Raw genomic sequence first — 26,074 nt, forward strand, 5'->3', positions numbered from 1 at the left:
ACGTTTATAAAGATTTTCCCATGCACATAAATTGTGGCTGCGCATTGAGTTAATGCGAACACGGGAAGGTCTTATAGGTATGAAATTGCCATTAAGTTCTGGTTATCCTCCCCCCTCCCCCATTAAACCGGCCTCGCGCTGTTCTTGTATGGCTTAAAATTAGCGGGATCTTGGCCGCAAGCTGGACGGAACTATTCACCGGATATTAACTACCTCAACCTTTTTTAGTATGCTCGAAAAGCAATGAAATTAGAGATTTGGAGATAACAGTGATGAAAGTTCTTTTCTAACATAGATTCCTTAGTATATTGAAAACTGTGATAGCTGGCTTTATTTCTGTGCCATCTTTATTTCTGAGACATCATTCATCACATCTTTTTAACCTAATCACTTCTAGTTGTGACGTGCCTCCAAGAACAAGCTGCCTGGCGATCTCACACCTCCGAACTGTTTCAGAGGACCATCCTCTTACCACGCATATTGCAGGATACTTTGCCCCCCAGGATATCGTGGTGCGGGGGGATTGTATTGCTCTAAGGATGGCAAATGGATGGGACGTAATGTCGAGTGTAAAGGTGGGAATACAAATATAGATCATTCTTGCATGTTCATATATTTGTTCGCGTAACAGATTTATCTTTCGTATACGTTATTGCATGCATGTTTTCGTGTTCGCCAATACTAATAGAGGGTTTGGCGATCTAGAATAGCAACTGCAACAGCAAATTATAATCTCTTGATGCCGTGGTATTCAAGGAAAATACGAGTTAGTATAGACTTGATTTCCCTCTTAAATTTCCTTTTTCTCTCAAACATTTATAAATATTGTCGATCATCAAAATTGCTTCACCACAACAGACCCACAACAGACATCGTCATGACAACGCGCGTCGTCGTCGCACGGCGAAAATCGTCGTCGTCGCACGGCGAAAATCGTGTGCGCGTATTTTGGAAGGAAACTCAAGTCACGGACGATGCTGGAGATGATTCTGTTGAGTTTTTTTGTAGCAGGCCAAATGGCGGCATATTTTTCACGGGAAAAAATTTTATTGTTTGTACTGCTACTGACCAGCGGGGTAACCAGGCCTTTCGCAAGTTCCGCGTGACCGTGAAATGTAAGTCCAAACATATTTGAAGTAATGAACTGAGAAACAAGCTGAAACAATTCTTAGGTTTCGTTAACATTTAGGATTAAGCCTTAACTGTTATCTGCACGTCAAGCCATGCACCGTTCAGGGTAATGCTGACAAATTTTTTGAACGCGTTTGGTTTGACTTATTTGCACACAACAACGTCGGAAGACATTAGATGAACAGACTACCTGATTAACTGGCAAACAACTGAGTTAAGGAAGAAATTACTAACTGTTGTTTCCCTATGCTCCCAAAATTCGGTCTCCACAGGGGTATTGTTACTCTGTTGGTGGGTTTCACTAACCATTTTGAATTTTTTATGAGTGCAACAAGGTGGAATTTTGTTTTAAACCAATCGGTATAGAGATAGAAGGGTATGGGTAAAAAAAGGCTTGTATAGATATGTAATAATTTTTTTCTTTGTTTCCTATTTTAAAGTACAATGCTTCGATCAGTCAAATTCTACTCTCATCGCATATTTCCTGAGGCTATTCCGCTAATTCGTAGTTATTTGTTGATTAAGAAACTTGTCGGAAAATGTATTTTTCAAAAGCAATCTCAATGTAATAAATAGAAAAATGATCATAATTTTGACAGTGGCGGATCTAGGCATAGTCAGAATAAATTACACAGCTAAATTTTAAATTCACAACACCTTAATAATAACATTAATTGTTACGGATTTCAAAAGAATATTTTAAAATAAAAATCTACCAATGCAATTACGATTTTAAGCTGTAGTAATTTATGCTCACTTCCCCTAGTTCTGCAACTGAATTTGGATTACCTCTTCCTTTTATAAACAAAGAACCTTAAATTATCGTGTTTCATGAAGTTAGTAATATTAACAGTTCTAATAATTATTTTGTATGTTCACATCACTTTGTTACAGAGATACACTAAAAGGATTACTGATTGAAATAAACCACAGATTCAACATGAAACGACCACAGAGTGACGACAGCAAAGAATTTAGAAAGAAGAAGGAAGAGGACAAGAACGTCGCTAAAATATTATCCCAGTGTTGGAAGCCAGAGAGAATTTTCCTGGCAGTGGCGGATCTGGGGGTTGTGCAAAATAAATTACACAGTTTAATTTTAAATTCGAAACACCTTAATAACAACGCTATTGGTTAGAGATTTGAAAAGAATATTTTTACATTAAAATCTGCCAATGCCATTCCGATTTTAAGCTGTAGTAATTTATTCTGCAATCCCCTAGATCCGCCACTGTATTCTGTGCATTCTGCACTCCCCTAGATCCGCCGACTTTGAATAGCGTTATTGTCAACCTCGTGCCAAGGTAATCATATGTTGCAATTAATAAAAGTTGTTTTACGATCCATTGTTTGTGTTCAATATGTTCAAAATCTTTTGGTCATCAATTCCCGCCGAAAATGCATATCGCTGATGTATTACGACATATGAAAACTATACGCTAAAATTAAGACCTCTCCTTCGTGCCAGACTTAAGAACCATTAAGATGAACCAGGCAAGCTATAGTTGCATGATGAACACTCCTAATTGATAATCAAACGTTCCGAACTACAAAACTTCGACTCAAAAAATGAGACAAAAATATTTTAGCCTCGAAGCATTTGACGCATAGAATACGAGAGAGAATGTCCAGAAATGATGGATCCCATAATTCATAAAGAAATATACTACCTCTAAGTCTTTATTTAAGGTGAAGTTGCGGCTGATACTTGTTTTTGTTTCTAACTTTAACTACTTGTTTATTTATCGTCCTGAAAAACAGGGACATTACAAGATGTGATAAATTTTACCGACATCAATTGAAAAACACATTTGGCTGAAAACGCACGAATGAGCTGACAGGAAAATTTTAAATTCACGTTTTATACCCTACCCTTGCTACTGGAGAATTATCGGCTGATGATCGGTCTGAAAATATGGAACATTCATTGTTGAGAATTGAGAAAAGATTCAATGATTCAATTTTAAAGACTCCCTACTTTCCAGTTAAAGGGGTTTAAAAAGGCACACTAATAAAAATTAGAGAAAAGATAACGTCAATAGCTTTGATGTAAGATTCTGTGAGAAGATGAAATCGGATTTTGAACCTTAGTACATTACTGAATAACGCAATGATTATTCACTACTCCAAATTAGAAGAATTGGCCCTTTAATCAGAAAGTAAATCTGTCTCGTCTGATTCATTATCATCACTGCTTTCACTTGGATAAATAAACCACATTAGTTCATCCAAATTTTTGTTTTCACTATGTGTTTGATCCGGTGGTCTAACATCCGGTGGTCTAACTACCTGCCGATCTTCCAATTCAGAATTTCTCTGCAGATGTCGGGAAATTGAGGGCAACTGGAAATTTTGAGGCAATCCTGTTTTCAACCCATAAAGTCTTATGATACGCACATCACCAGAAGAATAAAGGCAAGCAAGTTTATCCTCATCAGGAGACATTGCTATTCTAACTATAGACTCCTGCTTTCGATATGCAACTGATTTCCATTCAAGAAGGTCAAACAAAAACACAACACCATCGATACCGTATGATATCAGATAACGATTCCCTCTCAAAAATTCACATAATTCTATTTTGCCTGAATGATTTTGTGGTATTTTACAAAATGTGTCTTGCCCGTTCAGTGGAAATATTAAAATATCATTAGCAATGCAACAAGCTAGCATTTTGTTATCAGAAGAGACGGTACAGTGACCACATTTGTCCAACGCTGCGTAATTTGGGATAGTAAGTTTTGAGCATCTCTCTAGTGTTGCATACTCTAAAACAAGGATAGCAGAAATACTGCAAAAACACAGTTTGGTGTTGTCTGAAGAAAAGCAACAGCAGTCAATGCGTATTAATTCGAATGGAAAGGGAGGGAGAATGGGGCCAGTCAAAGCCTTAGTGTTGACGTCGAACACGTAGAAAGACTGATTATCACTGCCATATTGGACACAGAAAGCAAGCAAAGAGCCATCAGGCGAAAATACAAGACAAGGAACAGTGTATTCACACTCCTCTGAAAATTCGAAGACAGGGTAAAGAAGCTTACCAGTGCTAAATAACAATAATTCACAACTTTCGTGTAAGGCAATTAACTTTCCATTGGGCGAGAAAACACCTTCCTTTACAGAGTTTGTTTGTGAATTCTTTGTGATTTTTTGTTGAGCCTCTGTGTCCTTCGAAACCAACATATCCTGCTCTACTTTCCACAATTTGCACATTCCGTCTGAGTGAAGCGACATCATTGTATCAGCTGAAGTGAACGAAACGTTAACTAGCTTACTTCTAAATGTGATAGCATTGCTATTAGCCGACAAAAAGCTTAACCGATTTGCAGGTAAATCAGTCAACATAACGATTATTCTTTCATTATCTCCAAGAAAAATATACCCAATCCCCTCAGTATCGCCAGATGCACAATGCACAGGCCCCCGAATATACAAAACGGTGCAATTTCCAAAGAAATAGCGTACAGATTTTTTCTCGAAATACAAAAAATTACTATCATTGTAAAAGCACAATAATAATTTTATACACTAAAGAAAACGAAGGCAAGTCTTGCTTTCCATCTCGAATTCACTTCTCTTACTTTTTCGAAGATTTCAATGTTAATCCCGCGTTCTCAAGCCACTCCATTTTGAAAGAATTTGGCTTGGATAGGTTAAGCCTAAAAACTTGTCATAAGCGCGGATGTTTGGATGAGACGCGAAACGTGTTCGTCCGAGGCGCTCTGCTACGCTGTGCTTGTCTTTCAGTTTTCCTAACACTGCTGGCAGCAATTCGCCCAGCTTTTCGTATGAGTTATTTATTTCACACAAGTAGTACATAATATTATATATAGCGAAATCAAACAATGAAATTTCACCAATCGTGTCTTCAAAGCATTTTACCCTGGAACTGAAATGCCAAATATAAAAGAATGGCTCTAACTGCAACGAAAACATCTATTCTACCACAGGTCTCCCAGTTTGCACATTCCAGATTTGATGATGAAATAAGTCAGCATAAAGAAACCGATTTATCAGAACAGAAGTTCAAGCTTTCAAATTTAGCGCATAAGCCTGTGCATAGCCGTGTGTTCACGTACAATCTCACTTCCTTAACTCGAAGTAAATGTCCTGTATTGTGAGATGGCACCTACTAAGTCACGCTCGTGTTCGGCCACCTTAAGAATAGTACAAAACACCAGCATCTTCCCAGTCAATATCAAGCTCGTTAACGCAATGTATTTACCGTCATGAATAAACGAACCCAGCGATAAACGATTAGAATTACCTGAAAAGTGAATTCTCACGACACGTTCTTCTGCAAAAAACCATCGTGTAAGTCTTCCAAAAAACAAATTTATCATCAGGAAAATGTCAAATGCGATATGGATTCACGCACTCAAAAGGTCCTAAATCGAATCAAAAGAACGTACATTATACAAATAAAGACATCCCTGCTTTCCTCCAGCAAACAGTGCCTTATCATGGGAAAAAGCAAAACAATCCATGCTATTGAGAAAAGTTTTTGCACTGAAAGAAATTCCATGCCAAACCATAACCCCATCCAACAGCTGCCTGGCCCAGTTTTAAAATCTGCACGGGTTAGTTGAGGGGGATTGCGAAGACAGGAATAAAGAAGTTCAGGACAACCGGCAACAATATATTTATCTCGTTTAAGAACGAAGCAGATATCCTCAAGATTCTTCTTTTCCCTTTGACCAAACGTTAGCCTGCCTAAAGATATCTCTAAGTCTTCAATAAGAGAGTAAATTCCGATTCTATTGCTTCGTATTCGCTGTTCAAGAAACCGATAGTTTGTCAAAGCATTGAATACGATCTCAAAACTCTTAGAATCTTCACAGATTAGGAAGCGAAGACCAAAACACGAAATATAATTTATTATATCCAGCTTGTAATTGCACAAATTGTCCATCGTTCCTGTGTAAAATGACTTAAGAATTCGACAACAATACTTTTGAATAATTTTCCTGCCTTGCATCGGTCAATAAACAGCATTCGAGAGGCCGTTTCCTTATCAATTAACCAGGCCGGGATCAAACTGTGGAGAAATGCAAAGGTTTTATCTGAGGTTCGCAATGCAACAAAATGTGAGAGAGCATCAATTACTTCCTGCGTTTGAGGATCGGAATCTTCTCTTTTTAAAAGAAACGAAATGAATGAAATGGGAAGTGGAGAAGGCGCCACCAAAGCACAACCAAACAATTTCCAATAAACATCTCCACCTAATTTTTCGTAAACACGTTTAAAATTCTTGTAAAAGAAATCGTTGATATTTCCAGGGAAAAGGTCACTACCCAATTGTTTCGTGTTTTTAAGAATTTCCACAAGGTAAAAAGCGTACAAAAACATTCCATCGCATTTTTCCGTTAGCTCTTCAGCAGAGTACGACAGCCCCGTGAACTTCACATTTTTCTCAAAAAAGCGTTGAATATCCTGTTTATGCTGCTGATAAAAGCCTGCGCTGTCGCTATTTCCTGCACAAATCCTAATACACGGGTTGTACGTTTTCAGTCTAAACTGCAAGGAGTCTTCCGGACGGCTAGTAATGAAGAAAACGAGCCATTCAGGAAGCATGGGAAAACGGTTCATTATGAGATCAAGAAAATCTTTTCTGGACGAATCTTCTGTCTCGTCTAGTGCATCAATCACAACAAGTTTTTTTGCAACACGACCGCATTTGCTTAATGGCTCTTCTAGCAATTTAGTAAACAGCTCGTGAACTCCTAGCTTAGCATTAGTCAACATATTTTGAATCCCGGATTCCCCTCCCACAACCCTATCATATTGACTATTACAATTACACAGTTGATAAGCGATAGTACCAAGCAGATACCTGGGATCACGACGTGTGCCATCGTAGTGACGACAAAAGTACGCTGCTGCCATGTTTCCATCCTTCTTTGCCCTCTGAGCAACGACAGCAGCCATGACACTTTGCCACTGCGGCATCACCCAAGCACATTCTGGAGTTATCAGAATCACTGAACCACTTGTTGAAATCTTCCAGGAACCAATGTCTTGTGTCTGGATCGTATCGTCTAGCAAAATATTCAATGTCAGAAGTACAGTCGGAGAAACCTAAAAATTTCAAAAATTTAAGTCACAATTCGGATTCCACATACGGAGGATAAAAAATGTCCGATTTTATCTTACGTAAGTTTTATATATGATAACTAATTGCAACATTTCAACAATACCGTAAGAACTATTCTGTTGTTGAATGGCTTCATGTCGGCCTGATGTAAATCAACTCTGGCTGAAATAGAACTCTGTTCTTTTTGGAGAAATTCTTGATTGGTTTTCAGTTGTTCTACTTTGTCAATTGTGGAACTTAGTTCATGTTGCATAGTATCCTGGTTAAGCTCCATATTTTTAACTCGTTTCTCGCAATTTTGTAAATTTTCGTGAGTATTTTCTAAAATTTCTTTCAAGTTGCACAGTTCTTCTTGACTCTCAAACGCCATCTTGTTCACGTCACTTGACAATTTAGTAACATGTTCTTGCATTACTTTAACTAGCTCCGAATCAATTGGAGCATTCATACACAATGCAACATCTGAAACAAGAAAAACTATAATTTAAAAACCATTCTGAGGCCAAGTTTCTTATCTAAAACTTTGCTTCTTTTATCATGCAATACGGAATAGTAAGAATATATACAACAAGTAAACATTCACATAATTCATAAAAACTTCATACCTTTGTCTTTCCAGTCATTAAGTTCCGCTAAAACTTTCGATTCATCTGCAGGAGATAAACCAACTTCTCTTAGCAGTTTTTCCATGTCGTCAAAACTCTTCGTGAAGTTGGACTCTTCCCACTCAGTAAAAACGCAATGTGCCCAAGTATTTCTACATTCTCTAGCAACATTTGCCGCATTTTGGAGAGCAGCAGAAAACACTGGAATTCTTCCAAGTAGAATAAGAACAGCGGATGCATCACAAGTTTCGTCGAACGCGCTGAGCTTAGCCATGTAATTCTGCAGAAGGAGCTTGGCAAATTCAACATGGGACGTAACTTTGTAGTCAAACTTGGAGTAATCAAACTTTTTATTGTGCGGGGCTTTTAACTTGGTATCATTCCCGTTGATGTTCTCGTATTTCATGGCATTACCAGTTGGATATTTCGGCGAGGGAAAGCTGCGTGTGGTCTGAACATGAATATTGTGGTTCAATTTAAGGTCGTTGTACTCCTTGAGAATTTCCTGCTCTAGAACAGGACGTATTGCAGGGACGACGACATGGTTGAGAGCTTTTCCAAAGACGCACCATCGTTTGTGGTCTTCTGTTAATGTGGTTAATTTTGACCTGGATGACAAAAATAATATTATGAGCGTGTTTTCACCGCGATTTCAGCGAATAATTGTTCACACATTAGCAGCAGGTCCGAAACTAGAAAATGTTTGGGGGGGATTGTGTTTGCTCATTTATTCAGTTCTTTCCGACGGATTTCTTCTGCAAGGCCAATAGCTTACAATTATTGTTGTAGTTGTAGTTTCGGTACCGATTATTTGGTTTAGTCTTCCCACTTGAATTTCCACAATGCAAGGAAATTTTCTTGCACTCGACAACCACGAGGGAGGGAGGGCCAGACCTGTCTTAATAGAATTTTTTTGCATTCTTTTAACGCTCGTTGTCCCTAGTGATTATGTCTTCAGTGTATTGAGAGAGAACAATTATCCACGAAACTTTTTAAATTATTGTCTAAAATCCCATGTCCCGACTATATGCGGCAATTCCTCAGGGGGTGATTTCTCAAAAACAGGTTTTGCTATATTTCCATACATTCAGGGAATTGCAGAACCAATCAGGAGGATCCTGAATAATTGTGGTATAAAAGTTGCCTTAAGACCCTTTCAGACACTGGGACATATTTTTGCGAAATCCAAGGATCGCGTAGCGACTAAACAGAAAACTCATGCTGTATACTCTATACCATGTGGTGATTGCGAGAAAGAATATCTAGGTGAAACAAAACGCCAGTTCGGCACACGTTTAAAAGAACATCAAAAAGGCGTTTCGAACTTAGACAATTCAAAATCAACCTTGGCGGAACACGTGTGTCAAACTAACCATAACATTGCGTGGAACGATTCAAAAGTCATTACCACTAATGATCGTTATGGACAAAGACGTTGTTTGGAAGCCTGGCATATTAATGCGAGTCTTTGTGCCCTAAATACAGGATGTATAAAAAAAACTGCAAATACCATAATTTGTATGCACAAGATTATACAGGGTGTTTAAAAAAAACGCAACCACTTAGATATGTAAGAACGTTATTAGAGCTCTAAAGCGCAATAGATAAGCACTGTAAAGAACTATATTGACATTTTCGGTTTGGTGTAGTAAAAGTGGAAGCATTCCAAGTGGAAGCTTCATGTTTTTTGAACGCACGTGGAACGTGTAGAAAAGAAAAGCCAGTGCTCGAACAATTCAGGCTTTTAAAGCGTTATTTTCATCTATAAATTTGTGTTTGTATATGTACAGGGTGTCTCAAAAAAAACGCAACCACTTAATATTCTAAAATTCATATTGTTCATAAGCTCAATAGATTTTATGCCCCTGGGATTTTAAAATGGCTTCTTATGGTACAGTTCAACTGCTAATAGTCAAATCAGCTAAACTAATAATGGTGCAGCTAACAACCGAACAACGAGTTTTTATTGTCGTGCACGATAACTTGAATGCTAACTGTCGACCTTGTAAAATAAATTGTAAATAACATTTACTCGTTAAATACTTTCAATTCAGCTCGTTGGTTTACGCACCCGACTTTGTTTACCGACGATTGTGCCGCTAGAATATGATTACAAGCTTTCTCGCATTCCAGGGGCCAAACGTCTTTTGTGTTGTAGAACAAAGACGATATCATGAATATTAAGTGGTTGCGTTTTTTTGATACACCCTGTACAGGGTGTATAAAAAAAAACGCAACCACTTAATATTCTAAAATTCATATTGTTTATAAGCTCAATAGATTTTATGCCCCTGGGCTTCTAATCGTACAGTTCAACTGCTAATGGTCAAATCAGCTTAACTAATAATGGTACAGCTAACAACCGAACAACGAGTTTTTATTGTCGTGCATGATAACTTGAATGCTAAATGTCGACCTTGTAAGATAAATTGTAAATAAAATTTCACTCGTTAAATACTTTCAATTCAGCTCGTTGGTTTACGCACCCGACTTTGTTTACCAACGATTGTGCCGCTAGAATATGATTACAAGCTTTCTCGCATTCCAGGGGCCAAACGTCTTTTGTGTTGTAGAACAAAGAGGATATTCATGAATATTAAGTGGTTGCGTTTTTTTTGATACACCCTGTATATTAATATTAAAAGTCTATAACAAGCACCTCTGGGAATTGAAAATGGCTCCTAATCCTTCATTTAAAATGCTAAAAGTCATTTTAGCTGAACTACGTACAGGGTGTCCCAAAAAAAACGAAAACTATTGAAACCACCCATAACAATGTAATTGTTAGAGTTTGAATGCCTAAGCACTCTGTTGGGACCCACAAATGTGTAAATGTTTGCCATAAGCATTTTTATGCATGCATATGATGCAATGAAAATGATATTTATTAACAATATTTAAATGTGCATCTCAATCACCATGACCTTCGACATGTCCCCTTTCTGTAGCAACACAAAGCATTTAGCATTTTACTGAGTTGCATTAAATCCCCACAGGCTAAAACTCATGCACACGGCATTCAAATTTTAACAATGAGTGATTTCAATAGTTTTCGTTTTTTTTGGGACACCCTGTATGGTGCAAACCAAAACAATATTAATATTCTTGCATATGTAAGGTTTGCGACACCGTTTAGAATTTCAATGACTGTGCAACTAATTACGCTTTTGGGATTTGAAAATACGTTTTCCAGGGTTATCAAAACAAGCACACAAAGTGAATTAAACTTATGAGTTCGATAACGAATGGCTCAGTTAAGAACAAAACTAAGAGAATTTCTTGTTTTAAACGTATACGAGCAAACTCAAGTTTATTGGAAAATTAAGCACATAACACAAGGGTATGCAAAACACAATGGTTAGGGAGCGTTAGTAAACATGATAACCCTGGGAAACGTATTTTAAAATCCCAGAAGCGTAATTAGTTTCACAGTCATTGAAATTCTATAAAAGTGCATAAAATTATGGTATTTGCAGTTTTTTTGATACACCCTGTAGGAATGACGGAAGCTATTTGCCAAAAGAATATTTACATCTGATTGATAGATGATGTCATTTTGAGAGTATATATAAGGAACTGAGTTTCAATATCAGATCACCCCTGATGAAGACACTAGACCGGAGCGTCGAAACGTTGGGTCGTGAAAGTTAATCTTTGTGTGGTGATTACTTTCATTTATTAAAACCAGAGTAGCGATAATTACGATTGATTATATACCTGCTTGCCGTGAGCTCATTAACTTCAATACAACCATGCTTTGGTTATGAAATAAAATATTTTGACATGAATAACCACGCTGTTTTAATGGTCAAATGCTTGTCCTATGTAAAGTTTCCAGCATGTTTGGCGCTCATATACAAACAAACATTAAACAACCGAAATAACCAAATAGGCTCCTCTTGCAAGTTTGACTATGGCGCCGCAGTTTATGGCGCCGACACAGACCGGACGCGATGCGGCAACGCGACGCGAATTTTCAGTTTTCAGAAGCATAGAAATTAAATTCTGGAAGCAAAATTTGGAATCTATTGACGCCAAAGCAGTCAAAATGTATTATGGTTATATAATATACAATAATATTATGATAGGTTAGAATTTATTTTATTTTGAAAAATAAAAAACGTTGAAAATTCGCGCCACGTTGCCGTTTCGCGTCCTGTCTGTGTGGGCCCTTTAAGCGGGAAGATTAAATTATGAGAGGAACCGCGCTGCCTTAATGGTCAAATGCTTGTCCTATGTAAAGTTGCAAACATGTTTCATGCTCATATACTGCTTTGGTTATCATGTCGAAAATATTTTGACATGGATAACCACGCTGTTTTAATGATCAAATGCTTGTCCTATGTAAAGTTTAAAGGGTGTTTGTCGCTCATATATACAAACATTAATTACTATCTTTCTTTCCAAAGTCAACGTTGAGGTTGGTCAAATAAAAATAATAACAATACTGCAAATACGAATTACCTTTTATGTGAATCAGTTTTCAATGTACTTGTCATTTTGTGGCTGTTTTTCGTAATATTTTTCGCCAGTAATTTTCAACCAATATATCCTTTAATAGTTAAAAGTTTCAATTGTTAGGGAAACGCAAAATTAAATTTCGCGATAAATTTCCGCGGATCAGCTTCAATCGACATGCTTGCATGCATAACAATAGGGAGTTTACGATCTACGACACGGTTACGTCGACGTCGCGAGTCAATTATTTGGCTATAAATAAGCTGCGAGAAATTAACCAAACTCCCAGAGAAATAATCATACAAACGTCTCAATTGCGCCAAGAACCTCCAACATGAAGCTGATATTGCAGTTGTATATAACCTGTAAAACAGCTATCACGTTGCCACTGCTTTCATGTCATCGAGAGGCCGTGAAAATGCCTCATTTGAAGGCGTCGTAAGAATGACAACGCTGTCATGGGACCACAAATTATGCCGTATACCTATTGTTTACTCGTGTGGAGTTTCTTTGTTTTGCAATCGCGTCTTCGAGCTTGCTGCGTCGTGACTCGTGAATCGTAAACTCCCTATTAAACCCCGGCGTCCATTATATTAAACGCCTGTTTATGCTGTCAAATATTTTAAAATATGTAAGCTTACCATTTTGGAAAAAAGCATATGATCAAAAGCAGTTAATTAAAGCACGATCATTAAGACCTTTCTCTTAACTGTTTTCCAGAAAATACCCGAGAAAAAATCAACTCATATATTGCTTTTTATAAATCACGTAGTAAGATTTTTTATAAGTCGTCGAAAGAAAATCAAGACTTTGATTACCAACACGCCAGGATTTCGCAATCATGGAATTATATAAGATTATAATGTATAATGATAGCAAGTAGCTAACTCTGCTGAAATGCCATTATTGGGGAACCTGTTCAGGGTAAGACAAAATTGATATGAAAAATTTTTTCATAAAAGAACCGAGTTTCTCGGAACATCAATTACCATAAAAGTTCATAATGCCAGGATTTCGCAATCAAAGATAGCTGCCTTGTTATTATAGAATTATGTAAGGCACAAGACAAAATTTGAAACTAAAGCAACTTCTGTCTTACATATTGCAGTTGCAGAGCTTGATTTAAGACGGGCAGAAATTCAGTACTGTTATGACAATTTTTTCATATTTCTTTATTACCTTTAACAGGTTCCTCAGTAATGTCATTTCAGCAACTAACCATTATATATACTTGCAATATAATGGTTACTTGCTAAAATGAAACTACCGAATAGACATTTACGGGTATGCGCTATATCTAATATCTCGGCACGATATATCGCAGTATAACATCCAATCCGCTATATAAACTTGTGTATACAGTGCTATATATAATTATCAATTATTGGACGAGGTCGAGCAAAATATCGTGATTTGTCGGTGGCGAGCAGATCAATTATTTGCCGATGCCGAAGGCAGAGGCAAATAATTGATCTGCGAGCCACCGACAAATCACGATATTTTGCGAGAACCGAGTTCAATAATTGTTTTATCATTCACCACTAAATTTTCAATTCATTCACCACTCAATTTTCAATTTTGAGTTCGTTTTATCGGACAGTTCGGCAAAGCGAGTCGCCATTGTTTATAAAATTGACATTAATGCGCATGCTCAGAGTATTATTTGCAGCTGAGTATTATTTGCACGCAGTTAACTGCAGGTAAATTAACCAATCAAAATTGAGAATACTATAAAGTGAATGATAATTCTATATAACAGACAGCTAAATTGATTAAATTTATCTATCGTTGAAAATTTGCCATAAATCCATATTGCATCAACTTGCAACTAAAAATTCAGCTTTAAACGACGTTGTTTTAGGAGACGTCGACAAGAAAAATTGTTTGAGTTACCGAGGTTTCGAGTTACCGGGGTTTCGAGTTAACCAGGCTTAATGTCAAGTTACGTTTATATTTACTACATTGGATCGCCGAAGTTATTGCGTTTATTTGCTAAAAAATCCTGCTTTATATAATAATGAATTACTGATTAAAGCAGCGACACCATAAAAGTTAACTGGACATTAAAGTTAACTGAAGTTAATACGTAGAGATGTTACAAAAATAACTAAAAAAGCTTGATCAACAACGACCGTGCCACCACAGATAATCTTTTAAAATTTGAAATAAATTATACATTTATACACCGATTATTTGACTTATTTCGATAATTTCCAGTTGTCAAAATGCTGTTTTCTCATTCGAAACCAAAGTTCGAGAAGTTAAGCGGGGACTACTGTATACATGTATACCAGCTTTTAATATATAAACCGTCAAACACGCTAACGCATCTTTTATTGCCAGTCTACTATATAACAGCGGTGAAAACCACATCTATGATTTGATCTATACCATCATCCTGACGGCAGAGTTTTGAACTTGCCTTGAGCATCGATTAACAAAGATATATATATTAATAAAAGTTGGTATTACCTGCACTGGTAAAAATATCACCTCGAATCTGCCGAGCAAACTTCTCGCAGTTATAAGGCTTAGTAAATTCCTCTAAAATGCCGGTGTTTTAAACTTTTATTGTCATTGAACCACTGATTGAACACTTTCGAATTGAAAGGACTCACTTTTAACCCATTTATGCCGACCAAATGAAAAGCGTTGATTGCGTGGTTACTTCGGGAGACGCGAAGTAGTGCAAGGAATGTCCAGCGCGGCGCGTAGGTTGGGTACGAGGTTGGTTCGAGAACTCCTTTCATTGTTCTATTTACGCGCGTGTATGCCGTGTGTAATTCAAAATAATCAAACGAAAAATTATGGGTGAACAACACGAGTTTCGTACGACATCGCTGTTTCACCAATTTAAGCGAGGAATATATCTTCTTGAATAGAAGTAGCGTTAAATGCCAAGCGTACGTCGTCAACGTACGTCGGTTAGATTAAAATGTCTGCCGTATTTACTATCCGTGAGGCAGATTTTGATGATCTTGATGATGAGGTGAGGAAACATCGATGCTATTGACATTACATTTTTCAGTTTACGCCTAATTTTATAACACCACACAGTCCACACTGACACTGTAAAATATTGAATTAAGTTATTTTCACTCGAACAATAACGCGAAACAGTTAACACAGTTTAAATTCATTCGATGCTGAATTATAAATACTTCTGAGTGCTATTTTCTTACAGTCATCCGCCTATGAGCCCAAATTGATAATCTAAAAGTTGTTGTTTGGAAACGTTTAGAGCTTAAACAAAAAAGTGTGCCTGAAAATAAAGGCCCATTTTCACTACACTGAATTTACAGGCAGAAAATAGCTATATTGTGTCTGTGCTCAGGCTACTAATACATACTGTAGGTTGAGCACAGATTAAATTGGTATGGGTGTTGTAGAAATAAATTTACTGGAGGAGGGGGCTCTTGATGAGAGTGAAACAGCCTCCAATTAAAGCACCCCTTCCCACTTTTACAGCACTATTGTTACCCCACTTTAGCTTTGCCAAATTACCGATAAATTGAGTGTAGTGTATGAATATTCTTATGTATAAGATGTCTCGTGTATATGAATATGTTGTTTGGTTCACTGAATACTAGAGAGTGCGCAATACCATATAGAATGAGCAGATATAGTATAATGCTTACCAAAAATCAATTGTGTAGGAATTTTCAGGTGGTAGACAAATAACGAAATGAGTAAGCTTAAGTAGTTTGGTTGAAATTAGCATGGGTGCATGGGTAGACATTCAAACAATGCATGCATTCCCCATTTTTGTATGATGTTATCGGCCTGAAACATTCTTTTGTGGTGACATGCGGAACCTAATTTTGTTTGTTTAATTCTGTTTTAACAAATTGGCCTTATCCTTTTTTCTAAAATGCAAAGTTTTAAAGCTGATGCACACCAGAATCTACTTTGGTTTGTTTTGTTCATTTAACATCCAGCCTTCCGTTAAAATTAACAGATGTTCAGTTCGTAGATTCATGCAACCCTGTCCTAGGTATGCAAGGTGCATAATTAAAACCCCTTTTTTCGTTCATTTTGCTGTAACCCAGCCATTATTAACCGATGATGTGCTTACTTTTATTAATGCTGTTTATAAAGGTATGAGGAACTGGAAATTAAATTTGTACATTACAGTATAAAAGCAGACAAAATTATTTCAAGATCTGTCATGCATACAAAGATAATATGTACAGTATAGAGGCAGTCTATGGTGCATGGAATTTGTGTAACCTCCTTAGTATTTGGAATATTAATTAATCCATAATAATTGCGATACAGTACACTCATGTTTTGGAGAGAAGATGGAAGTTCATTCAACATGAATACAGTCACTGATAATTAAAAGGCCAGTTGTGTAACAGGGCATTCAATTGGTAACAAATTGTTCGTATAAGCCATCCTTAGTGACAGGCTTGACCATACAGAGTTTTATAGTTTGGGATAACTTTGTTTAAGACATTGCCAAAAGAGTTTTCTCAAAGTGCATATGACATGATTACCACTTTTTCACCAACGATTCGAATGATATATATCATTTCCCGATCGGATAAATATTTCTAAAGATATTTTGGATCAAACATGCCAAAATTGAGTTTTTTCAAAAGTTGGTCGGGAAAAAAGAGTCTGAAAACTAATTAGGATTTTGACGTCATACCGGGCAGACGAGAAAATCGACTAGTGTCACATTACAATAAATATATGTCGTATGCATCAAAATTTGTTTACTTTGCGCAAATGCATAAAATCAAATGTATAATGGAGATTTGCGCCTAGCCTCCGAGGCAAATACATTTCATTGCTTTTGTGTATCATATCACTATACTGTATAGTGTATAATATTTCTATTAAATCAACTAATGGTAATTAAAGCACTGTCTACATTCATGCACCCTGGGTGTATGATAAGTTGTAATTATCTTTTGATGAATTCATATAAGGAGTGACAATCGAAAACGGAGGTTTTCAAAAACGCTGTCCAGAGTGGAGTTTTTCGAAAACGCCGTTTTTGCGAAAACAAAGGTTTTCGAATTCGATGATGTTGATAATCGGACCCAGTCTATAACGGGCTATTAACGGCGCTTCCTTTGATTTATTCATTTCAATTCAAGAAACAGCGAGCATAAAGCGAATCCAAAGCAAATACGCGGAATTGTTTTTAAATCCCGCCAAATTAACATAGTTGTTATCTAGGCGCGCATCGAGCCCTGCGATCATTTGGAACCGCTCATATTACTTGGAAATGCGCATGCCTTATGCCTGGCGCTATCAAATTTCCTTCGTTTTAGTGTTAACGCGTGGAAGGGCAAAAACGATTCAAATACGCTTTGTGTGGACGCGAATTTTTTTAAAAACGGAGAAAAAACCTCCGTTTTTAAAAATATCCAGATACGTGTGGACAGGGTCTTTGTATCTCAAAAATATAATATTTATGAGTGTCTCGTAAACATTATATTTTGGAGATACTACATAAGAAGGGAAGGTTATTATACATATACAAATGGACCAGGTGTGTTGCTAGCTGAAGTCTGTACTACACCTGCTTTCTTCTTTCACCTAGGAATTTTTGAATGAAGCATTAAATTTCGAATCTGAACAGCTCACAAAAGGCGTTCCCTGCCAAAATATCTCTGACTACAATGGACCTGGTAAAATGAACGAGTGTCACAGCAAGCAAAATATTTTACGCAGCAAAGGCTCCTCAGTCAACTCGTTCCCTAATTCTGGCAAATCTAGTTCGAGTCTGCGATCATCTTCAAGTATTTTTTACACGTCCAGCAACCAACCTGGATGCTCAAAGCGCACACCTGGTGATTTTGATGATCAGCTGTCAGCGGAACCTCCCATGAAGAGGCTAAACTGTGTGGAAGAGAAACAGAGTTGCACTTTGGGAAAGGATCAGTCTTTATTATCTCTGACTGCAGCAATCACGACGAGGAAAGCAAGTGAATACATGACTGGTGTTTCGGCAGAACCGAAAGTGTCAGTGAATGTCAAGGATAGCCGGAATTTCAATTTCAATCCTGTTATTAGTTTCAGTACTACTAGTAATATATCGGATGGTCTGAGGTACGTGCAGAATACTACTTCGGCAGTTTCGTCACCAAGATTGACAGACGGTAGACCGGAGAACTTAATTGGAGCACAATCAGCACAAACTTCAAATATACGAAGCAAATACAACGATAAAGACTCGTCTAGAGGCGTTTTACGGGAAACATTGTCTCAGACTTCAGTTTCTAAACAGACTTTAGAATGTAACAGATTTAGCAAGGATTGTTTAAGGCGGTCGTGCCTATCTGAAATCCTGAGTGATACGCATACCAACTCCACTCTTCCAGTTACGCCAACAACACATTTTACTTTAAAGAACTCATCACGAGGTACAAAAACACCTTCGGTTGATATACACACACCGAAACGAAAAGGTTTTGCCAGAGAATCACCAGTTCTGACTTATTTAAGAACGTTTACAGACGAGAAACGATGCTCTACTCCGAGAAGATTTCCTGGTCCAGCTGGAATACTACCCCCGAAAATGGTAAATTCCGTAATTCTTGTCGTATATATATATATATATATATACATACATATATATATATATATATATATATATATATATATATATATATATATATATATATATATATTACAAACCTTAAAACCATATCTATGCCGGCATTTACTAAACAGTCAATTGATTAATCTTTTTTCCTCGGTGCATAAATTACAAACTTTTATTTCTGGGCATGCGGCGGGAACTTTCTTCATCACTGACCATTTTATCCCAAATGGTTTATCTTGCGACTTGAGCCCCCAAACATACTTCGAAAGCTCCGTTTCTCTAGAGTAGCGTTCGTGGTTGAAAGACTTTAAGTGGTTGCTAGCTGTATCTGAGTTTGAAGCTACCTGCATGTCATACCAATATAATGCTTGACAACTTCTTCATTATATGAGCTAACTTCCGCTTTGTACACAATGCTTTTCACGGGACAATTACCGTTCATTGGGCATTCCTCCTTAACTCTGCAGTTGCATGATTTCAAAGAACATTGGGGGTTGTTTTGATGTTTAAGGATTCTATGATTGTGGTTGGAGATTGAGGTTTTAACATTGTTCATACATGAGTAACTCACTTTTACCGTGTTCCGGTTGAAAATTTTATGGAGAGGCGATGACTTTGGGAAATGCTTATCAATTAAGCGAAAGAACCTTTGTGCTACATTTGGGATAAAATGGTCAGTCATTTTATCCATTTGGGATAAAATGGTCAGTGATGAAGCAAGTTTCCGCCGCATGCCCAGAATATATATATATATATATATATATATATATATATATATATATATATATATATATATATATATATATACACCCATTTGCAAAAACGTTGGCCGCAGATAGATAGATAGATAGATAGATAGTCGAAGTCTAATTAGAAATGCATATGACTAGATTTGCATGGGATTTCAATCATATTACACAACATATGCAATTCTAATTAGATTTCGAGTATCTATCTATCTATCTATCTATCTGCGGCCAACGTTTTTGCAAATGGGTGTATATATATATATATATATATATATATATATATATATATATATATATATATATATATATATATATATATATATATATATAGTACAATTATGTAATAGGACATCTTGCCCCTGTTAATTACTCCAATATAATGGATTGACATCATATTTGGTTTTTCCAGCCTTATCTTGGTTAGGCAGACATGCCTAACATGCCATGTCTAACATGCCATGTTATACAGTAATCACATCGTCGATTTGTAGAAACACCATGTGTATGTATTTTTTTTATATACGCAGAGCTCTCAGTCTGTTAACCTGGGCCTTCAATGATGCCTTATCAGCTCTGCATATAAGAAATACACGCGGTGTTTCTTACAATTACTGATTTAACTAATAATTATATATACCCATTCAAAATTGAATGAATATCATTATTGGATATAGCTACACTACAGTATTTTCCATTTTACGCACGGCACGGTTACGGTCGTGTAAAAAGCAGGCTTCTTGAGAAGCAATCGTCTAATGCCATCATCATCATTGAATATTACTGTGTGCACGTTGAAGCTGTCTCTGTCGAAATGCAGCTCATCACAGACGTGAAATTCGAACTCTGCATGTCGGGTTTTTCCCATGCCATTATTTCATTTCTACATGCTGCATGATTTTGGTGTTTCTGTCAAACCATCGATTCTTACATTTGTGTAGGATCCAGATCAAACCTTGGACAGTATTCGAAGTCTGTCGTCAACTGAATCTCCCACGAAGATAACACCTCGGCTTTTTGAACTGGTAAGGCGCGAAATTATTTGAACCTTTCTTCCGTAAACGATCGACCATAAACGAAAAGGGCGAATGAAAAGAAAGATTTCATAAAGCCTGCATCACAGCACACTTCTATATATACTGGTTCGTTTATGATTGAACTAGCAATAGTTGTTATACGTGGCATGTATATGCACCAGTCATTTGTACATCTGATTCACCACCGTGAATCACGTATTCATGATTTGCAGGGTTCATGTGATGAAGTAGATGACTTTGCAATAAAACCGTGGACTTTGATGCAAGAGAAAGTTGCAAAAGGTAATTATATAATAACAATAAAAGTAATCATTTTAAGATGTAGCTACATGGAAGTAAAACAGAAGTAAAATCAACCCATCTTACCTGCATGGTTATCTGCAATATGCCGTGAAGATCACTGAAATTTCCTGTTGTGGTCAATATTTCCAGGGGTATTTCCTATACCCAAGTCTACAGAATTATTCAGCTGTCCGCCATCTTGTCTTATAATTAGATCTAATTAAATGACGTCACCAGCTGGGGAAATATTTTTATAATCTCTTAAAACACACAGTCTCTGCGTACAGTGAAATGCTGCCATATGTTTAGGTCGCGAGACATTGTCGATGAGGATTTCGAGTCATATAAGACACCAAGAAATGCTCAATAAAATCATGCTTATACAGATCAAGCAAATTTGAAATATAATTTTGCAGTATATAATCATGGTAGTTAAAAGACTATTGATTAATATTTTATTATCTATGATATAATCAACGTCTCTTTTATTAACAATTACTCGCCAAAGCTAGGCGAGGTAAATTTCGCTGGATAAAAACCGAGACGAAGTCGAGGTCACTAAGCCTGAGGTAAAAAGCGTTTTAGTATGACTTTTGATTTTTATGTATAAAAGGTTATTTTTTGCAAAATCAGTTGTAAAAATTACATGTTTTACAAACGTGAACAAATATTTCCACAGTTTTACGGGGACTTAAATAAAGCAATGTTTTTGCAAAATTAAGTTAAAAAGCATTCCGGCTAACACGTCTTTTTTTGCCTCGAAATAATTTTAGGCATCTTTTTTCACTTCTTTTGTGTTTCAGGTACAGTTTCTTCGTTAAAATTATTTATAACTTATTTCTTCATCTGTCACTTTGACAAAAACAACTTCCTGCTATTTTGAAAAATCCGCTCACTATATATGTGGTTATCGCGTAGTAATTCGAGGTCGCTCGACCAATCGGAGGCCAGAATTTTCAATAATTATTTATAATTCTACTAAAATCAGATAAAGTAGGATTTTTACAGGTTCGTCTCGTAACGGTATTTTTATTATTTTATAGATTTTCCGGATGCGTGCGATACACTTGCGTCTGTAGTAAGGAAGGTCATTGTTTATCATATCTTATATTTACGCTAGCTCTTACCCAAAGCTGATGAAATCTAAATTGAATTAGTACGAACTCGCTGTTTCTGTTGATTAACAAAGTTACACTCGCGCTCTCGATTTTAGGATTTCGCCCTTCGTGGCTATAATCTTCAACTGACTTTCACCCTTGAATTATTTTTATCTATTTTTTGTTTTATGCATGTCACTTCACTTGTTTCCAACAGTATGATGTAACACGAAGTTTAATTGGCTCGATAGTTTTGTGGAACCAATCAAATTTCATGTAACAACATATTTTCCGCGTTATTTCGACGTCATTATAAGAAAGGTCTATAACTGAGTTATCATTCCCGCGGGATCTGCAGGTATCTGCATGCATGTGCTCTTGAGGCAATTTATTGGGTGAGCTAGCTCTTTGATAACCAGCTTCATTGCTTTATAGGAACATTTTTGCCATAATCTTTCTAGTTAAACCGACTTCCACTATAGGAGGATTTCTAAGGAACCAGTGCATATCCCTAGAATTATTGAGACTACTATTTGCCCCCTTGTTTTTGAGTTCTCGCCCAGCATTATATTTAGAAGCATTTTATTAAAAAGGAACGTTTACCCCATTTAGGCTGGATCACAGGAACTTCATAGGGGGAAAGTGGCATTTTTAGCTGTGTTAGTTAAATCGTTCAACCCAAATGGTTTGGATTTTAGTATTGTATTAAAAGATCCTTCAGGTATGGCAATTTCTTTTCCTACAAAAAATGAATTTATTAGATTGTATAAAGTGAATTTTTAGAGTAAACAGCGATTTTACTACTGTTTATACAGGGTGTATAAAAAAAAAGTAGACAATTTTGAAATGTTAAGAAAACTATAAATTTATCAAAATATCTCATAGATTTATGCTAGTATGGGTACTTTACCATCTTCAGGTCATTCTAACACTAAAAACAAACAGAAAAATTAACCTCGAAAAATGGAAGAGCGGTTTGTGGAAGCATCATTTTGAATGGCTTGTGCAAACATGAATGAGAAGTTTAAAATCCAATTTGAATTCAAGGGCTGAACGTTTGGGTAATTGTTTACAAAGAATCGAAATTTCAGAAATTTTGATGAAAATTAAGTCAGCCGCGCAACTGCGTAAATGTGGGCTTTTTTCCGTTTCAAGTCACATGGTCTGAAAAGGTTAAGTTAATAAGTTTCATTGGCATTCCATGGGCATGGTCACAACATCTGAAATGGATTGATTTTAATTCATGCAAGCTGAAAACGTCTATTGCACGCGTAGTTTAATACTTTTCTAACAATATCATTATCTAAACTCTATATAACAATAGCATTGTCTAAACTTTATATAACAATAGCATTCGCGTCATTATATAGGGATAAGCAGGCATGAATAATTATTATTGTATAGGTGAAATGCACGGAGTGGTGCATAAGAAGGTTATCGAGAAAGTTGAACTTGGACCTGGATGCGGTTTCATACTCAAGCAGGTACTTGCAGTGCATAGTAAACGTCGAGTGTTCCTGGCATCTTAAGCCCCGATTTCAAGTTTGGTACTGATGAAGATACCAATTCGTAGACGGATACGAATTGGTATACGGATAACATTTGACTATAGTTACTTAGTCATCAAAATTTCTTGCGTATCAATTTTTCCAATGCCGTACCAAAAATTGCAAGTTAGTGTAAATGGGTTTTGGTATTCTAACCATCGAGCTAGTGAATGCGGTCTAAGACACGTACTCATGCAAGTTTGCCGATGGCCGGCTCTGATTTGTTGGTAAGAGTTCTGCACCTGAGGCCGGTTCAAGCCCGTTTAGTTTAAACGGTGGTTAAGTTCAAAATAGAAAACAAGTCTATCGTTTTATTCAAGGAGCAAATTAAATGTTTTAACCTTAATACAAAGATACAGTTTACAACTACATATTCATTGCATAATTTTCAAGTTAATGATCAACTTAATTATTCGTTTACATCTATCAAAAGAGGAAAGTCGAAGCAAAAATGCCACGGGCCTCACAAACTGTTTTGTGATTTTTAAAATGACGAATTTCATCGAACTGTATGTCATCTTGTTTGTTTGAAATATTGCTAATGTTTCTCTGCTGCATGCCCCAATGTCTATCCTTGATCCTTATTAATATTATATTAACTAATTGCATCCTACTTATATAGGTTTCTGTTTTTAGTCCATCACCACGAAAACATTATTTAAACATCACCCCAAGAAATATTGTCGAGGTTTTTCCAGCTGTCGCAGATCCATCCAGCAAGGAGTCGGTGAGATTGCTCTTTAATCCCTCGTTCAAGTATAGCATGCACCATACTACTCATTGCGTAAAGTTTTGTACTCAGCTATATACATTTACGTAAGAATTAAATACTGCTAATTCATGCAATTTATACAAATTTGTACAAATTCAATTCCTACAAATAATGATTCGTACAAATTCGGCTGGTGATTTGAGCATACAAGCAGTAGCTATTTTTTTTCTGAATTTAGGGTTCAGATGTTACAACGTTGCGTGAATCAAAACAGTGTGACACGTAAGTTACCAAAGCTCGATGCTTAGGATTTATTTGCACTTACATTTCGTGAGCTAAACCACACTTCAGTTGACCTTTATAGCCAACTATTCAGGGATAGGGTCCGGTTGTTCGAAAGCCGTTTAGCGGCGGTGCATAGTTAAAACGTTTAAAAATACTCCCATGCATGCATCTTCTGCATTAAACATGTACTTCCATTAAAACTATTTACATCAAAATATTTCAGCTCAGTTGTTTAATAAATAGATCATTTTGTTTTCCATTTTGAACTTATCCGTCGTTTAAGCTGAACGCCCTTCGAACAACCGACCCCTACTAAATGGATGCCTTTTTTTAAGGAAACCTACAGCCGTAAGCTTCTCTCCCGTCTTTTTTCACTTTAAACATTCCTTGGCGTTTTATTAAATCAAAATCCTAAATTGAGGAATTGCTTTCCATGCACGATTTTACATGCCTTTGAATAACTTGGAATTACCTTTTATTTTCTATTTTTTTATGATCGGTTTTTCTGCGCATGCAGTAATGTTTTCTATCGCATCTTTAAATAGACAGCCGATGTGTCTGGATTCAGGCAAAGAAATACATCAAGCCGAGACAGTTGAAGGTATAATATTGTTATTGACCACTGCTGACATTGCGAGAAGCACATTCTTGGGATGGAAGCAAGCTTTCGTGCAGCTGTGGTGCAGCTATGCCATTCAAGTTACATTCCTATAAAGAATGTGCATCCCGATTGAATAGCCCTATTTTCTCCCCCTCTTTGTCCAAAACCTATTCAAATGAACAGTGGAGTGGATTCTTCATATTTTCTAAACAGAATGACATGAAATGTGAAATTTTTCTTTTCTACTAGAATCAAATTTTGATGAACTCCTCGAAGGATTAGACGACGATGATGATATGCTCCAAGAGGCAATGAACTTATGAGAGACCACATACAGTCTTTACCTACCCGCGTCCCCGTGTAATTTTGTTTTAATTGATGCAATATTAAATTATGTTTGTTGTATTGATCAACAGATACTTATGTTTCTTGATGTACACTTTCTCTGTTCGTGGAAATGATGAGTATTTTTCTATCGAATGAACCTCTCTTTACCGAGTCTGAACTAAAAAGAACTGAAAACTCGAGGAAATCTTTTTCAAAATGGTTATAGAAACAGAGTTTACATAATTATAATGAGTGCCTATCTATTCATATTGGATTACAGAAGTTTGCCGTCTGGTCGTCCTCAAGCCGCATATAGATATACCGACCAGGCTGGTCCAGATAGCCCCATGTCCAATGTCCGGAAAAAAATCTGTCGATATTGACCCAAAAATTAATAAAGAGAAACATTATCTAAAGAATTAGAAGGTTCATTTTAAATTGCACCAAACTACGGGCAGTTTTTTGAGTTATTAAAACCCCCACTATCTCGCGGATAGCGCTATCCGACCTAGGGATATAGGAATAGCCGATATAGATGGCCGTATCATGTTTACACTAAATGTTAATGCGATTCTTTGGAAAATTACGAT

At 36.6% G+C, this 26,074-nt stretch overlaps 2 protein-coding genes across 5 annotated transcripts; one reads left to right on the forward strand and one right to left on the reverse strand.

The window, feature by feature from the left end:
• Positions 1–6,009: 6,009 nt before the first annotated feature.
• Positions 6,010–12,440, reverse strand: LOC114524180. The gene is made up of 4 exons (XM_028545308.1): positions 12,295–12,440; positions 7,831–8,438; positions 7,329–7,687; positions 6,010–7,209 (listed from the first exon to the last, which is right to left on the reverse strand). The coding sequence occupies exons 1-4, from the start codon at positions 12,327–12,329 to the stop codon at positions 6,010–6,012; spliced, it is 2,202 nt and encodes a 733-aa protein (XP_028401109.1). The 5' UTR covers positions 12,330–12,440.
• Positions 12,441–15,058: 2,618 nt separating this feature from the next.
• On the forward strand, positions 15,059–25,562 carry LOC114524274. 4 transcript variants are annotated; one of them, XM_028545424.1, is made up of 12 exons: positions 15,059–15,277; positions 17,846–18,668; positions 18,762–18,826; positions 20,538–20,621; positions 20,846–20,915; positions 21,959–22,002; positions 22,625–22,733; positions 23,417–23,496; positions 24,182–24,286; positions 24,510–24,553; positions 25,102–25,157; positions 25,407–25,562. In XM_028545424.1, exons 1-12 carry the CDS (start codon positions 15,224–15,226, stop codon positions 25,478–25,480), a joined length of 1,608 nt encoding a protein of 535 aa, XP_028401225.1. In that variant the 5' UTR covers positions 15,059–15,223; the 3' UTR covers positions 25,481–25,562. The 4 variants fall into 4 exon arrangements, 3 of the variants coding, with proteins under 3 accessions (XP_028401225.1, XP_028401223.1, XP_028401224.1); XR_003687089.1 differs by having other exon boundaries at positions 17,846–18,826; positions 24,196–24,286; positions 25,407–25,441; XM_028545422.1 differs by having other exon boundaries at positions 17,846–18,826.
• Positions 25,563–26,074: the final 512 nt, after the last annotated feature.

This window comes from Dendronephthya gigantea, unplaced genomic scaffold, assembly GCF_004324835.1.
Source record: "Dendronephthya gigantea isolate DGI-Jeju-01 unplaced genomic scaffold, DenGig_1.0 000030F, whole genome shotgun sequence".
Classification (NCBI taxonomy): Eukaryota; Metazoa; Cnidaria; class Anthozoa; order Malacalcyonacea; family Nephtheidae; genus Dendronephthya; species Dendronephthya gigantea.